This window comes from Lepisma saccharinum, chromosome 3 (genome assembly GCF_977018435.1).
Source record: "Lepisma saccharinum chromosome 3, izLepSacc3.1, whole genome shotgun sequence".
In the NCBI taxonomy this organism is placed as follows: Eukaryota; Metazoa; Arthropoda; class Insecta; order Zygentoma; family Lepismatidae; genus Lepisma; species Lepisma saccharinum.
This window is the reverse complement of record NC_139231.1, coordinates 132583586-132597779: the sequence shown is the minus strand read 5'-3', so window position 1 is coordinate 132597779 and position 14194 is coordinate 132583586. Positions and strand designations below refer to the sequence as shown.

The window sequence follows — 14194 nt, the reverse complement described above, 5'->3', positions numbered from 1 at the left end:
ATGCAGTCTAGGGTGTACTACGTGGGGAGGAGGTTGACATTTGGGTGCTTGAGCAAAAGTCACCTCCTTGATTACTTTGATTTTTTAATGAATGTTGTTTCCTTGTTACATTTTCACATCAGTCTCGCCTTGTGCACCAGTGGCGTGCCCATGTATATCGTAAGAGGTGATATGACCGCAAACCGATCTTTCTTAGTCCTCAGAGCTATATTTTGCCACCTTTTCTTGCATTTGACGTTATTATTTAGGATGCTAGGCCAATAGGGGAGAGTTATGACATGCACCCTCCCCATGAGCACGACAATGGATCCACATACACATGTGCTCGCTTTCTTGAAGCAGACAGATGAACATAGTGTTTCCACTGTTCATTATTCACATTCGTAGTCGAGTTTCCTTTTTTGCACAGTATATGTAACCATGCATTCATTCAAGTTAGTTGGGTTGTCTACCATTCAGGCGCCCTACATCTCTGAGCAGATCGATACATTCCCCGACTAGGTGTAGCTGTCAGCCTCCGATAAACCGAGGGAAACAATTTGATGCTGCGGTTGCGACAAGGCGGAGGAATAGGGAGAGGGGGGTGGGTGCTTCTCATATTGGTGCTTTACGTTCTCGTTCTCTTTGTGTGCGGGAGGAGGGGGGGGAGATGTTTCGAAACGAGAGACGCAAAAGGGCTGAAACCATCGAACCGAAAAATCCCTAACAATATGGCAGAAACATTGCACACCAATGTTGGAAGTAGCAATTTACTTGCATTGAGATATAGTAACATGTTTCTCACGCTGACTTCCGCCACTGATTAATTTATACAATTCTTTGTATGGAGTAAACTGAAAATGTTAAGCATTGAAAAAAATCTCAATGGACGAATATTTATATTATTAATATATTAATATTATTGGCTTCAAACGAAACTTACTTATAATTTTTGGATATAAAACACTGTGTTCTATACTGTCAAATATAAATAATTATTCTTATTAACATGCTGCTTTTTATTTCAGACTCTACAGACGCTTTTAAGAATGACCACCTTTCTTCTAATTACTTGCATCCTTATATACGGGCTCACATTATGTGCAGGGAATCCAAAGTACTATTATTTGGGAGGCGTTTTGAGCAACAATGATAGTGAATTTTACTTCAAACAAATCGTTGAGGTAAGCAAAACGATTGGGTCTATAAACAGCGCAGAGAAACTGATATGCAATGTAAATTTAGTAATGTATGTGGCACGATATGCTGCAAATCCCTCCTCTTATTTATATCTGGTTTCAGTCCTGTACACAGCACGGCAACGGCGTTACTTAAAATCATCGACGATTTATTCCGATCAATCGACAAGAGAATGGCAGTAAAGTTGGTATTACTGGATTTCACTAAAGCCTTTGACAGTGTTCATGGCCTGCTCTTAAGCAAATCAAAATACTATAATTTTTCACGTCCTGCATTCCGATGGCTTAGATCGTATCTGGACAACAGAGAGTATACATAAACACTGCCACACCCCACCCTCTCTGGAACCCTGCCACTGGAAAATGGTGTCCAACAGGGATCCATTCTAGTCCCTCTCCTACATACCATTTTTACAGCCGACAAACCTATCATAATCAAACACAGTACAGTTCATTTTTACGCACATGATACTCTATTACAAATCCCCTTTCTACCGAAATCACCAGGTACACAGTACAGTGGAACACACAAGTATTGCTCGGCAAATGGTCCAGGATTATTTTAATTTTCTCTTAAGTTCTACGTGGATTTAATGGTTACATTTTTGTGTGTACTGATGTAGAGGTTTTCAGCAGCTTGCTTAACTTTTGTTTCAATTCCTGAAAATCTCATTGTGTAAAACAGAGAATAAACATGATGGACAACTTGCTAGATAATACTTATGCATCCCATTGTACAACCATACCTTAGCTCAATGATGATTTAACAAGCATGAATACCTTGTGTAAATCTAACGGTCTAAAAATAAACCCACAAAAATCAACTTTCTCAATTATTGGTTCCCGAAATAGTTTCTCTGGTAAATCCTGATAAGATGAGGATCAAAACTAAACGCATCTGCAATCACTTACGCTGTGCTAAAATCCCTCTGCAGTTACAATACATGACTGAAAATAGAGATTATAATGAGACTAGTACGATCACTAATCTTTCCCACAGTAGACTACTGCGATGTAATTTACAGACCAAATCCACCTGTCCGAAACGAAATAAAAATTCAGGAAGTCCAAAATGCATGCTTCCGTTTCGTGTAAACCATAAGAAAATATAAAATTCAAAACATTTCTTTATCCAGTGTTCACTGCAGTTAGATGTTCAGTATTCAAAATTGTTACTACCTACAATAGTATCATGCATAGATGAAATATTTGAGGTGAAATTATCAAAATTTTATTCTAGATTCAATATTCCATTATATTTAATATGTCAATCATTTTATTGTTTTTTACAGGACCTAAATCATGATCAGCGCCATAATGATTTGAAAGTGCAATTTTATTCTTACACAGTTACTATAGACCCAAACCCTATCAAGACTGCCCTCAGAGTGTGCAGTGAGCTCATTCAAAAGGGGGTAAGTATATTCAATTTAAACCATTTTCTTTAACTTGAGAAGTAAACGAATTACAAACTTAAGAAACTAAATTTTCAAAACCACTCTAATGCCACAAAATTAAAATGTCTGTTTTTAAAATATTTGTCTCAATATTTCAATATGTATAAATTTGCCTTATCAAAAGATAAATCACGAAAAGGCTTAATATGTTCAAAAATTGGTTCAAATATCTAACCACTGTGAAACAATAGCTATACTCAGGGGTAGAAAAACACAGGGTGCGTGAATATTCAAATTCAGTTGTAAAAAAATGTTTTCCTTTTAATATTTTGAGTTAGCATATGGAAATTTCCATTACTTTCTTAAAAAATAAAGAATACAGTATGTGTTTTTTTAAATTTTAGTTTAGTTTGGTTGGTGTTTTAAAGTCCACTTTATGCACAGTAAGGCTAATCGGGACTGGACCTACAGTTTAAAGTGGGATCCGAACCACTTGTGCCTCCACCCGGGACCCCTTGATTACAAGGCGGCGACGCTACCACTGCATCATCGGGGATGTTTGTGTGTTTTCTATATCACGTGTATCATTAAATAAGATTAATAAAGATGCCATTGTACATTTTTGCAGTGCTGCTTACCAAATTTCAAAATCTGTGGTGATAATGGTATGTATAGTATAGCTATTCATCCTGTTATCATTGAGCCTTCTTTGGGTAGACCATTTCGGCGCAAGAATCAATTACTTTTAATCTAATCTTGTGAATTTTTTATTTAGCCTTATATTTTTAATTTAGTGCGTGACTTACTGAAGATGATATCTTGAAGTGCTGAAATGAAATAAGTTTACAAAATAATTGCGTTAGAGATGATTTACAGGTACACATAGGCCAATATTTGAGCAGGTAAATATTATAAAGAATGCTCAAAAAGTGAAAGGTGCATTAGTTAATTGAAGGAAGATGTGTAATGCATGTGATTCTTCTCTTTGCAGGTGTATGTAGTGATAGTATCACACCCACTCACAGGGGACCTCTCCCCAGCTGCTGTATCTTATACAAGTGGTTTCTATCACATTCCTGTCATCGGCATTTCTTCAAGAGATTCTGCATTTTCAGATAAGGTAAGAAACATTTTTTCTTCTTTAAAATGAACCATATAATAGATTTTACTTTCAACACACAATTTGTCAATTGCAAACTAAATAACTGTAGATAGGTCAGATTATTTCCACAATACTTTATAAACCTTGGGTGAAATAATGTAAATCGAGTCTTACATGCAAAATTATGCATAAAACTAATAAATTATTTAATTTCAACTGAGAATTTTTATGTAAAGTTCCATACAAAAAAAGTGCTGGGGAAAAATTTGAATTTGAATTAAATTTCTTTGGATGCGTCAGCACTGAGGCTATTTTACACCCGTCACACTATACGGGGTCCAGCCCCTTATAACAAAAATAAAAGCGTGTCTGAAAACTAAAATTTCCTTACCTTGGTTAAAAGCCGAGGCTAAAAAGGGCACACAGCACAAATAAGGACAAAACACAGGAGGACACAGAATTATACTGGCCATGGGGCCAGTCGCCAGAGCCTCGTTAGTTTGCAGTCCAGAGTGATGGGAAAAACACGAATGGGGAAGCAGAAGGGGGTTGGGGATATTTTCTAGGGGGGAGTGACATTTAGTATACACCTAAGTACAATATAAAATGATTTGTGAGAATTTTTTAACTGGGGGGAGGGATGGCATCATCTCATATTCCCCCAACATTGAGCACTGCTGCACCCCCTCCCCTGGTCTTGGTCTATGTTCAGAACAGATAATTAGAAAAGCGCAAGATGTCTTTTGAACTTCATTTAATTCAACTTCATTAACAGTGGAGATAAAGTAACTGTATAGGGATTTCCCATACACATTGTACACTCCCAAATGAAAATGTACTTTGACAATCACGTGATTTATCTTTCCTTTTAGAATATTCACGTGTCATTCCTGAGGACCGTTCCACCGTATTCCCACCAGGCAGATGTGTGGGTGGAACTCCTTAAGCACTTCAAGTATCTCAAGGTGGTGTTCATCCACAGCACAGACACGGATGGCCGTGCAATACTCGGAAGGTTTCAGACTGCATCCCAGATCCTTGAGGAGGATGTGGAAATCAAGGTGGAGGTTGGGAATTTTTAGCTCACTTCTCTGTTGTAACTGCCAAAACAGCATTAACACGTTTGCTGCTGCTGCTCTGTGTGCTTTTGGTGTGCCTGTCATCTGCATGTGTAGAAACTGCACTAGTGTAGCACACAGACATTTTCATAGGTGAGAAAAGGTACCAAAATATTGCGGAATTTGCAAAAACTTATTTCACTGGGACGTTTATGTGTAAATCACATACAATAAGGTGACATGTGTTTTTTTTATATGCTCAGGAGTAAGTATCAAGAAATGGTGAAGTATACAACTGAGTGAAAAAATGGTTATTGATTTAACTTCGCTATGTGCATCATTAGGTTAACCCCAGAGATGTAAGAGGAGGCTGGAAAACAGTGGGAGAAAACATTCATCACCTTTGTAAAAGGTGCTCATCGCAAACTGATAAAGGAAAAACATACAAAAACCACCCAACTGTACAATCTGAACCTGACATCTCACTACCATATGTTCCCTCATGCACATTCGATTTCACCTTTTCGGTTATAACAAGACACAAAAAAAATAGGAAATATAATCAGTTTTATAGTTCAGAATTAGTTAAAAGTAGGGATGAGCTGTACCACTTTAAAAAATTGTAACAATTAAAAAGTTGTTAAAAATGTTCATTAATATTAGTGAGTGAGTATTCTATTCAAATTATAAGTATCAATTTGTCAGACTTTTGCTTTAAAATATTAAAAAATTACATCAGAATATAAAAATACCTGTTATGTAATTACAAAATACAGTTCTTCACATAATATTGGTAAACAATCAATGCATAACTTCCAGGATAATTGCAAAAGTGTTGCGAGGCATTATTGCGGACCCCATGAATGATCAAAATGCCGGAAAAGTATCAGCTGGTATTGGTAAATAAAATCTAACCGATGCCCGGTACATTGGCAACGGTATTGCCTCAGCTCTAGTTAAAAGACACTGACAGTTTCTACACGTTTGAGGGTTTAGACTAAGCAAGCAAATTTTCCTCTGAATGTACACATACTGGCACAGACCTTTTGGATAAGGAACTTTTTTCTCTCGCTAAATGCCTCAAAAGAGGCATACATATAAAATATGGTTTATGCCAATGTTATCCCCAACTTTTATTTGATGCTCTCTGATGACCCAACCACTAAGGACAAGGACGACACTGACATGTAAACAAATTGAAAAATAATAAGCATACTGAAATGACAATGAAATCAACTAAAATGACACCAGGAGAATTATAATGATGTGTTTATTACACGAGATGATAATCACAACAAAAATACCATCCCTGATAATGTGTGAAAACTCATATTTACTGCCTTCATGGGACAGCGCCCTGCATATGGTTGCTTTTTACTTGGCAGGATTCCACAGAAATGACCTTGTGATGAATAACTCAATCTACTAAGTTAAAATAAATTGTTTATGTAGGCAAACTGCATGACAGAACACAAAAGCATGGCCAAAATGACAGTTACATGATGAAAAGGGAGCCCTAGGGAAAGTAATGCTTTGAAACTTAGTTTACTTCTTAGTATATTGAAAATATAATAAATATTGTAGTAAGGTAAATGTGCATTAGCTGAGAATAGTTTTGCTAAAAATTTGCAGCTTTGTTACAAAATCAATATTTAATCTTAACTTCCTTCCGCAGGTTTTGCAGTGTTTAATTTTAGAAAACAAAAGCAAGACATTACTTTGGGCATGAAAATTCAGCTAAATGAGATAAAATAACATCACATACATTGTTTTGTACTCTAGATTTTCAGACTGACCTTCATACTGCTTCGGGATTGAGAGAAAAGAATAAGTAATAGAAGGGTTAAAACTTCGTTTAAAGATTTGAAATAAAGAGTATAAAAACGTGTGGTCCTGATCATGTTGCTGAAGTGAGCAGCCCAACATTCCGTTATACTTTGTTAAACTAAAAAACTCTAGTCTTCTTAAACCTGAAGGTTCATGGCTGCAGCAACACAGGCCTTCCATCTGTCCCTATCCTGAGCAAAATCTATATACTCTTTTACATCCCTACCAATTTCCTTTAGGTCCATCTCAACATTATCCCTCCATCTTCGTCTTCCTACTGGTCTCTTACCATCAGGTTTCCCAACAAGAATCCTGTAAACTCTTCTTTCCTCTCCCATTCGTGCCACATGGCCTGCCCACCTAAGTCTTCTTGATTTAATCATTCTAATAATATCTGGACATGAATACAAATTATGTAGTTCTAAATTATGTAACCTTCTCCACTCACCTGTCTCCTCATCCCTTTTAGGTCCAAAGATTTTCTTAAGGATCTTATTTTCAAATACTCTCAATTTATGTTCCTCTTTCAACGTAAGGGACCAAGTTTCGCATCCATATAATATTATGGGTAAAATTACTGTTTTGTATATTTTAACATTTAGTTTCTTAGATATTAAACGAGAAGACAAAAGTTTATGAAGAGAAAAGTAACATGCATTTCCTGAATTAAGCCTGCTTTTTATTTCCTCTTTAATATCATTTTAATTTGTTAGTATTACTCCTAAGTACTTGAATTTGGAAACTGGTTCAAACGAGTTGTTATCAATAATTAGATTTTGATTATTACCTAACACTTGGTTTCGGCCTGTAAGCTTATATTTAGTTCTCTCTTTGCTAACTTCCAAACCTATCTCTTTAGCTGCTTTGAAAAATATTTTAGCATTACTTTTAATTGTTTTTCATCATCCAGTAAGTCTACATCATCTGCATATGCTAACAGCTGAGTCTTATCGTTTAATTTTAGTCCTTCGTTAGTTTCTTTTACCTTCCAAACAGCATATTCTAAGGCAAAATTAAAGAGCAATGGAGATAATGCATCTCCTTGTTTTAACTCATCATGAATTGTAAATACTTTGTTTATTTAAAAACGTGCGACAAAATCTTGAATACTTTCAATTCTCGTATCTTATTTTCGACCCTACCCTTCCACAAACCATTCGTTTATGTCATTACTGTAGAAGGATTGAGGTCCATCAGGAAATTCAGAAGATTCAACAAGGAATGTATTGTGATTGTAATGTTTTTGATATGATGAAGACACTTGGTGTAAAATACAACCTTCTTATCAGTGAAAAGATCAAATTATATGTCCACAACATTTCTCAACTAATACATCACTGATAAACTGAAAAACCCTCATGAAGCTTATCAACTGATGTATATTTATAACTGAATTCATGTTTATATCCAACATAATAGTTGAATTCATGTTTATGTGTAATATCAAGTATAAAGTTCAAAAATATTAGCAGTGATCGGAACGCTACATTTTAAAAGTAGCTTCGCTACAGCTACAGCTACTCTTCCAAAATGTAGCTTAGCTACAGCTACATTTACCAAAAAGTAGCTCGCTACGCTACTCCTGTTCGCTACTCGCTACTTCGCTACTTTTTGCGCTACTTCTGCATAAAAAAATGAAACAATTATATGGGTATTAAAAAAATCCCCTACTACTGGTAAATAGATTCTGTTATTTATTATCATGATTCCAGTCATTCGATAATTTTGATAGCAATGTTACTTCAGTTACTTATTTTTACAATAGTTTTTGAGAATACCATACCTATGCAAGTGGCAGTAGCGTAGCGTCCTAATACGCCCATACGCCCAGCGTTCCCTGATTTAAAATTTTAAAAATGCGTAAATGCTGTAAATGTAAAGTAAAACGTGACTAATTATATACATGTTTGAGCATAATGGCATTATAAAAGCTATTTTTCGCGATCCGTCTACAACGCTCCACTAACAGCTCTCCTTGTAGCATTTCTCTAATGTCTTTGCTTGCCGGACGCCGGCTAGGTTTGGCGTACAGGACTCTGCCTGCCTGTAGGCAGAGAGAAGGAGGGAAAGCTTGTGGCTTGGATCTCTACAGGACGGGCGAAATGCTCTCGCCATACACGGGCGTACGGAGACCTGATTGGTTCTAGAGGCCATGTGACCTTTCCTGCCTTCCGATTCAAGGCGCTGTACTTCCGATGCAGACGACAGAAGTAGAATTTCTACCCTGTTTTTCGTGCTCGTGCCTCTGCTCGTGCTGTGTGATGCTACAATACGCAATATTGACTGACGTATCTTTAATGACCACTGCATTGGGTAATTTATCGCAAGAACAGTGAAGTACATTAAAAATTAAAAGAACAAAACAGTTTTTGTCAAACAAGTTGATAAAGTCCTCGTGGTAGAAGTTCAGCCTGTGGCTGCTCTACCACCTAACCCACAAAATTATTTATTTAAAAAAATATTTTTTCGTTAGTATCTAACTGCCTAATATTGTGCCAGTGGAAATGTTTAGCATTCGTTTCAAAACTCTTAACATCGTATGATCTCTTGACAAAATTATTTTAAAATGTTTATCAGCATTCTCAAGATACAATAAACAGTGGTCTGAAACTCTGAATTACTACTAATAGGCACTGTTACGTCAGTAGAGTGTACGATTGTTGGATCATCCACCCACCTTCGTGTCAGAGTGTTTTGCACAGCGCGCTAAGACGCCAGAGGTTTCCGGTTCGAATCCCGGCCTACGCATGTTCTTTGTGAGTGTCTGTTCATCAATATCATCACTCATATTCATATTTGCGATTAGCCAAAAGTGGTAGAAAGTGAAGTAAAATAAACCAAATCAATCAATAGTTGTATCATCCACAACAATGAAGTCAACTGTTGTTCTAGAGGCGCTTGTGATTGAGGTAGGTTTTTTAAATTACTTGCGTCATGCCGAATATACTGTTTTGCTACACATGTGTTACGTGTGGAGCAAAATACTCCGAATGGTGTCCGGTGTTTCCGACTTGAGCAATCTAATTAAAAATGGTATAAAACACCAGTGCTCCAAGCATTTATTGCACACTGAGGCATCTTATTTTCTAGATAAAACAAGCATGGATCATGTTTTATCGGAACTCGTCTGACTTAATGTAATAAACACAATGAGATTTTAAATAGACAATACATATGTCGGCTAATTCCATAAGTAAACTCTTAAGCAAAAAAAAGAAGGCCTACCCTTCCTTCTAACTTGGCGTTCCCATCCGAAATGCTCATGCTACGCCACTGGCAAGTGGTATATCAATTCAAATTTGATATATGAATATTGCAATTAGGGTGTTACCCAAATTAATTATTACAATTATACACAAATAAAATTTGGTAGGATTACGTATTTATGCTCACATCAACATATTTTTCTTGTCAATAAATATTTCATTTTTTATAGACTGATATGAAGTCAGCATTTTAAATGAAAAGTACCTGGAGCCCTTTGACTACAAAAGGGCCCTAGGTTCGATACCCAGCAGAGGCACATAGTGGTTAGGATCCAGTCTCGATCAGATTATCTATGCATAAAATGGACTCAAAACAAAAACTAGGAAAAATGCCAAGTTGGGAGGATGAGATCCTCCTGATCCTCCATTCCCCACACTGCTCATCATTCATCATTCTTCCTCGTTCTCACAATTAGCCGAAAGTGGCAGAAAGCGACTATAGATAAGAGAATAATTAAATGAACCATTCATCCTCATTGTCATGATTGAGAGAAGTGGAAGAATAGATGAGGAGGTAAACAGAAGAGGACAAATGAATGGTGGTGGACTATATCAAAGCGTTCGAAGAATAATATGGAATAGGGATGTACCTATGAAATGCAAGAAGGTAATAAATAACACATACTATGTGCCAATAATTACGTATGGAGCAGAGACTTGGACAATGACATAGAGAGACAAAGAAAAGATGCAGGTAGTGGAGATTAAATTTCTAAGGAGTCTTTTGAGGAAGACTAGAAGGGATAGAATAAGAAATGAGGAGATCCGACAGACAGTGGGTGTAGTAAAGCTTCAGGACAGGATAGATCAGGCACAGATGAGATGGTTCGGACACATGAAGAGGATGGATGCAGAAAGACTACCAGTAAGAGCTTACAATGCACAAGGAGTGGGAATAAGGCCAAGGGGGAGACCAAGATGTTGGTGGAAAGAGCAGATAGTGGAGAGTGTTAGGAGACAAAATTGGAACACCTTGGAAAGAGAGGAGTTGTGAAAGACCAGGAGAAAATGGAGAGGCTTGACTTCTATGCCGACCCAGCCAGAGGCAGGAAACAGCGAAGGATGATGATGTCATGATTAGCAAAAGTTACAGAAAAGTGACGCAAAAGTAGGAGAAATACATAAATTTGAAAACTATGTATAAGAAAATTGTCGTTTCTGCAGGAAAGTCAATAACTCTTACATACTTTTTGCAATATGATAAAATTATTGAGGAAACTGTCGTATAAACCTGAGTGTTCTAAACATATTGTAATTTTAAAATTTGTGAACAAATACTATCGCGAAAATAATTGTAATTCCAGAAACTCTATCATTCTTGTAACAATAATTTCTTGCTTGTGAGATCCTATATACTGACGACGATCAATGCTGTTAACGTACTGAGCTATTTATTGGTGGCACTATTCCCTTGTCAGTGCAGTGGATATTCCATTGCTCGTTTTTGCACTGCAAGTTGTGTCTTACACAGCAATTAATAACATTTTGGTGTCTCTTACACCATGAATATCCACAGGATTTGTTCCGGGGGTGACGCAAATGAGGCACTTTTTTCCAGTGGTGCAGCAAACGAGGCAAAATAGCGATGCAGGTAAAAAAACGTAGCTGTTAGCAGGAATATATTCATATATGTTAGTTATCTGGATATCTGAAATCTTCAGATCCTAATTAAATAAATTACGCAGATATCTATAATCTACAATCTAGATATTCTGTATCTCCATGTAATAGACTGTCTTTATGAACCTTCTGCAAAATTAAGGGTTATGGTCGATTTTTTCTGACGCTGTTGCCACATTCAAAATTCACCTCAAAATGCCGAGAAAAAATGTAGCTGTAGCGAAATTTTCGCTACAACTACAGGAATTTTGTAGCTTCGCTACCGCAACAACTACAATTTTCAAAATGTAGCGTCGCTACAGCTACAGCTACAAATTTTGTAGCTAGCTACAGTAGCGACGCTACAAGTAGCTCGCTACTTCTGACCACTGAATATTAGATATCACAATATTGACATTGAGAAGCAATATCTGATAGCAGAATGATTCATGGATTCTGTTTGATGTATAATTCCACTATTCCATCCCCAAATCATCCTAACATTACACACCTTAATAAATTTTAAGCATCACATGATTATATTTTTTCTTTCTTTTATAATTGTTCAAAATGCTAATGCAGTGGAGTTTTATACTCAAACAAAGAATATCCAGGTGACTGACTAATAATACATTTTCATTTCTTTGAAAAAAAAAAATAGTTGTAGCAAGGGCTTACTGAAGAGAGATTGCAACCCTACCCTAAAATATGTAATATTGAAAAATACAATTTTGAGAGACTATTTAAGAGACCTATATATTTTGCAAGCAAGCACAAACAGATGGAACTACAGACTTTTCATAATTCATATTATTCCATGTATTAAGGTTTAAAGTTTTTTTTTCACTTTTTTTATATCAAGGTTTAGAGATAAAATATATTCAAAACTAAATGTACATAGCGAACCCAAATAGCATACACAAATATGTATTTTTTCACGAATAGCACACAATTGTCACAGCCTCTGTTATACTTCAAACACAACATGATTTTTTTTTTATAAGAGCCTTAAACAAACTGAATTCATCAAAACTGGAGGTAAAAATCACATATTGACAGGCAAATGGCGAATAAAAAAATGCAAAAAACAAAAAAGATAATAAAAAATAGCTTGGTGCTTGTTACCTATTACAGTAATTAATAAACATAACGTAACCCGTGGCTCTACAGCCCTACAAGGGCCTTGGCCTATCTCCTGACTTCCAATCTCCCTCCCACAATTCTACCTAGAGCTGTGAAGATCTTCAACCAGTAACAGGGTGACGTGGGGTCAGCACATCGAACCCTCCCAGACAGGTTATGCTACTTACTCCTAACTCTCCAATTGCCTCACAATGGTGGGTTACCACCGGTCCTATACACAGACCGGAAACTCAGAGACTGAACCCAGGCAGACTCGAACCCATGCCGTCCCGCAGTTGGAATCTAAAGCATAGTGCCTTAGACTGCATGGCCACAGAGGAGGATATCACAATAATTAATACTAAATAAACGTTGTAATAAGGTAAATGCAAATTAGCTTACATTAGCCTCTGTGTTATTTTGTGTTTAGAACATAAGAAAGGTATTGAACAAATTCACTTATAATGATTGTTTTTACAGATGGAAGATACAATCGAATTCGAGCCAGGACTAGACAGCTTTATGGGGCATCTGGAAAAAATGAAGAGTGCTCAGTGTAGGGTCTACTTGCTATATGCTACGTAAGTTGTCCCTTTCTATAGTATTACCTCATTATTCTTGGGCCCCCAATGACATAGTCATCGCTTTGTAATCAAGGTGACTCTGGTTCGATACCTGGTGGAGGCACATGGTGGTTGATTACACATGTAGGCATATCTTTTGCTTTTATCAATTTAGTAATTGAGTGTCCATCCTTAATTTTAAGCATTACCATTCTAGAGAAACCCAAAATAATGATTTTAGCTATTATTGTGTTTTTCTTGCGATTGATTACAGAAATATTCTAGTATAAAATTATAGATGTAATACTTTTGTTTATGTGGGAATGAACCCTGCTAGAGATAGTTCATGTGTAAACAGTACATGCATTACAGAGTTTACAAGTCATGTGGATTTCATCAAATGATAAACTGTATTACTGGAATCTTGGGCCATCACCATTTGTATGAAAAAGAAAACCCACTCTAATGTAAAAATGACTACTGTGTGCTGAACCAATTGGTTCATGTTCCTTACTATTAGTAACTCATGTAAGGTTATTTTAAAAAAAAAAATATTTGGTGAGTAAGTACATACTGATTACGAGTATAATAACACTGTAAATTTTCTGTTGCAATGTTAGTAACATCTTCATGTTCTTTCGCAGGAAGAGAGATGCAGAGGTAATATTCAGGGATGCTGCCAAGTATAATATGACACGAACAGGTTATGTGTGGATTGTCACTGAACAGGCTTTAGATGCTACTAATGTTCCTATCGGAACACTAGGCCTGCGGCTTGTGAATTCTACAAGTGAAATGCTTCACATCAGGGACAGTGCGTGAGTCATATGACCTTTTAAGATTTGTTAACTAAAGTGACTAATTTATAATATATAACAAAGATATATGATCATTTATTGTTTTTAATTGTATGTTGGAACCTAATATTTCTGTAACGAACTTAGCATTTGATTGTGGATTCATCTTTCTCATTCACATGCGTAAAAGAAGGGAAATATTATGCGCCAAATAAAACAAATCAAGGGGTCCAGGTTTGATACCCGGTGGAGGCACATCGCACAATGGTTCGGATTCCACTTTAA

The 14194-nt window shown here is 36.4% G+C and overlaps 1 protein-coding gene across 2 annotated transcripts in view; it reads left to right on the top strand.

Annotated features, from left to right (window-relative positions):
- LOC145985422 (glutamate [NMDA] receptor subunit 1-like) overlaps positions 1 to 14194 on the top strand; it is a 53829-nt gene that overhangs the window by 9988 nt on the left and 29647 nt on the right. Inside the window, exons 2-7 of one of the 2 annotated variants that reach the window (XM_083119433.1) lie at positions 1008 to 1163; positions 2471 to 2593; positions 3567 to 3695; positions 4550 to 4744; positions 13030 to 13130; positions 13757 to 13930. In XM_083119433.1, coding sequence (XP_082975559.1) covers positions 1029 to 1163; positions 2471 to 2593; positions 3567 to 3695; positions 4550 to 4744; positions 13030 to 13130; positions 13757 to 13930 — 857 coding nt within the window. In that variant the 5' untranslated portion in view covers positions 1008 to 1028. Of the gene's footprint in view, positions 1 to 1007; positions 1164 to 2470; positions 2594 to 3566; positions 3696 to 4549; positions 4745 to 13029; positions 13131 to 13756; positions 13931 to 14194 lie in introns of those variants that run through there. The other variant, XM_083119432.1, reaches the window with a different exon arrangement.